This window comes from Leptonychotes weddellii, unplaced genomic scaffold (genome assembly GCF_054177405.1).
Source record: "Leptonychotes weddellii isolate Sample4059 unplaced genomic scaffold, ASM5417740v2 HiC_scaffold_23577, whole genome shotgun sequence".
Lineage (NCBI taxonomy): Eukaryota > Metazoa > Chordata > Mammalia > Carnivora > Phocidae > Leptonychotes > Leptonychotes weddellii.
This window is the reverse complement of record NW_027825551.1, coordinates 1-2,493: the sequence shown is the minus strand read 5'-3', so window position 1 is coordinate 2,493 and position 2,493 is coordinate 1. Positions and strand designations below refer to the sequence as shown.

Here is a 2,493-nt window from a genome sequence, read left to right as displayed (position 1 = left end):
GGCCCACCTCCCCAGAGATGCCGCTGGGGGGGGGGGCTCCCCGCCCAGGCCCGCCCTCGCCCCGTCCCCCGCCTCGCCTCGCCTCGCCCTGCCCCTTGCCCCAGACCTACCGTACACCCAGGCGACCACCACGCACTCCCAGAAGGCCTGCCAGAGCAGGGTCGTGCCGCTGGCCGAGTAATAGTCAAACAGCTGGAAGACATACATCCCGCCCTGGGGACAGAGCCGGGTCAGGGAAGGTGGCAGGCGGCCGGAGCCCAGGGGCGGCCCCCACCCCGCCCCCACTCACATCAGTCACCATGGAGAGGTCGATGACAAAGCAGAGGGCACAGCAGAGGGCCACAGAGATCTCCCTTTGGAAACGGAAGTAGTAGGAGGCCGGGAGGAGGTCGAGCAGGCCGGTGATGAAGCCTTCCACACCTACAAACTGTGGCCAGGCGCTGAGGCTGCGCCCCTCCCCCTCCCCGCCAGCCCTCTCCCTTCCCCCAGTGCTCCCCCCACCCCAGCCAGCCCCCTCTGTTTTGTCACCCCCTGCAAACCTGGCTGTCCAGGCCAAGCAGCAGCAGCATGAAGAAAAACAGGGCAGCCCAGAGCGGGGCCACAGGCATCAGCGTGACGGCCCGGGGGTAAGCAATGAAGGCCAGGCCAGGCCCTGAGGGGGAAGGGGCAGAGTTTAGTCAACAGGTGTGCCCCACACGCGTTCCACTGTCGTCCTTGCTTGCCACCCCCCCACGCCTCGCCCCCTCCCCCCCATCGTCCCAAACGGATGGAGGACTCCAGGGCATCCCATGGCCGAGGGCCCTTCCACTCGGGTCAAGGTGTTGCCGGGTGTCACTCAAGCCCCTGAGAGTGGGCTGTCTAACTCAGACTCCTGGTCTCTTGTCCCAGCTGCCGCTGCGGTCACGGGTCCCTGTGAAGCCCGCAAAGGCCCTCCTCTCCCTGGGCAACCCTCTGGCAAACGTGAGGGGCGGTCGGTTTCCGTAGTGTGGTGGTTGATCACGTTCGCCTCACGAATGTGAGGGGCATAGGCCAAGGCCCTGGGGATGGGTGGATGGGAGCTCCAGGCTCCGTGTGGCCTGGTCCACGAAGGCTCTGGCTCTGAGCTGGCCCCGAACAGCTGCTCAGCCGGGCCTTCCTCTGGTCCAGAGCGACGGACGACGCGATGGGTCCAGTGCGTGCTTCTCTCATCTCCCAGACTTGCCTCTTTGCGTGTGTGTGTGTGTTCATGAACATGGTACGTTAGGACGGCGGCTGCAGCCTGGGGGCCGGGCTAAGGGGTGGGGTCTTTACCTGACTCCGCCACCTTGGAGATGTGCACGCCCTGCTCTGCGGCCATGAAGCCCAAGATGGAGAAGACCACAAAGCCAGCAAAAAAGCTGGTCCCGCTGTTGATGAGTGCCAGGATGATGGCGTCCCTGGGGGCAGAGGGGCCGCGCGGGCTGGTTAGGCTACCTGCTGCTCGCGGGCGGGCAGGCGGATGGCCTGGCGGGGGCACCTACTTGTAGCAGTTGTTGTTGAAGCGGTTGTAGCTGCCCAGCGCCGTGAGGGCCCCCAGGCCGATGGCGTAGGAAAAGAAAATCTGGGTCCCAGCATCTATCCACACCTGCGGATGGGCCGGGCAAGGGAGGATGTGAGGGAACCTGCCGGCGTGGCCCGCCCCCTCATCCCGTCCGCCCCCCACCCACCCGCGCCTCCCCCTCACCTGAGGGGACCCCAGCTTCGACCAGTCAGGCTTGAGATAGTAGATGACCCCATCCAAGGCGCCAGGCAGCAGCACTCCACGCACCAACAGCACAACGAGGACCACGTAGGGGAATGTAGCGGTGAAGTACACGATCTGGGGGGCCAGGCTGCTCAGAGGGGCCCTGCGGCACCCGCCTCCACCCTTAGGGGCACCCCGCTCGGCAGGACGGCCAAGTGGGCCACCCTGCCCCCACTACAGCATGGCGTGTTCTGAGGTCTAGAGGGAGGCCGGCATGCAGCCCCCCTTCGACTCTTCAAAGCCTAGGCTCCTCCCAAAGGAAGCTCAGTGCTCCGCTGGAGAATCAGCCACCCCATGGCAAACACAGGTCAGCGGCAGAGGGAGGGGAGAGGCAGGGCCTTCCCCAGGCAGGGAGCGGGACATCAGCCTGGGGGCAGATCCCATGCCTCCCGTGGCGCCCCTCCCCCGACAGCAGGTCATCCCGTGCCCCGCCCTCTCCCCCGACAACAGGTCATTCTCTGCAGAGTCTTTGGTAGGCGGGATGAGACTGGGCCCGCCAGAGACGGTGGCGAGGGCCACATGGACCCCAAAGACTTCTGCCTCCTGTCCACGCCGAGCAGAGCAGGACAGGCAGGCAAGGGACAGCCATAGCCCAGGTCCCCCCCCCCCCCCCCCCCGCCCCAGGCCAGCACAAGAGAGAGTGAGTGAGGAACAGAGAGAAGGTGGGGCGGTCGGGGAGGGCCCCACACGGGCAAGGGGCAGCTGCTGCCTGGGCTTCTCCCCACCTCAGG

At 66.4% G+C, this 2,493-nt stretch overlaps 1 protein-coding gene across 1 annotated transcript; it reads right to left on the bottom strand.

Annotated features, from left to right (window-relative positions):
• Positions 1 to 82: 82 nt before the first annotated feature.
• Positions 83 to 1,936, bottom strand: LOC102747494 (sodium- and chloride-dependent creatine transporter 1; the record flags this gene model as incomplete). The annotated part of the gene is made up of 6 exons (XM_081810367.1): positions 83 to 213; positions 290 to 427; positions 540 to 652; positions 1,291 to 1,415; positions 1,500 to 1,603; positions 1,703 to 1,936. Coding segments are annotated over 6 exons (845 nt in total), but the record flags the coding sequence as incomplete, so codon positions are not given.
• Positions 1,937 to 2,493: the final 557 nt, after the last annotated feature.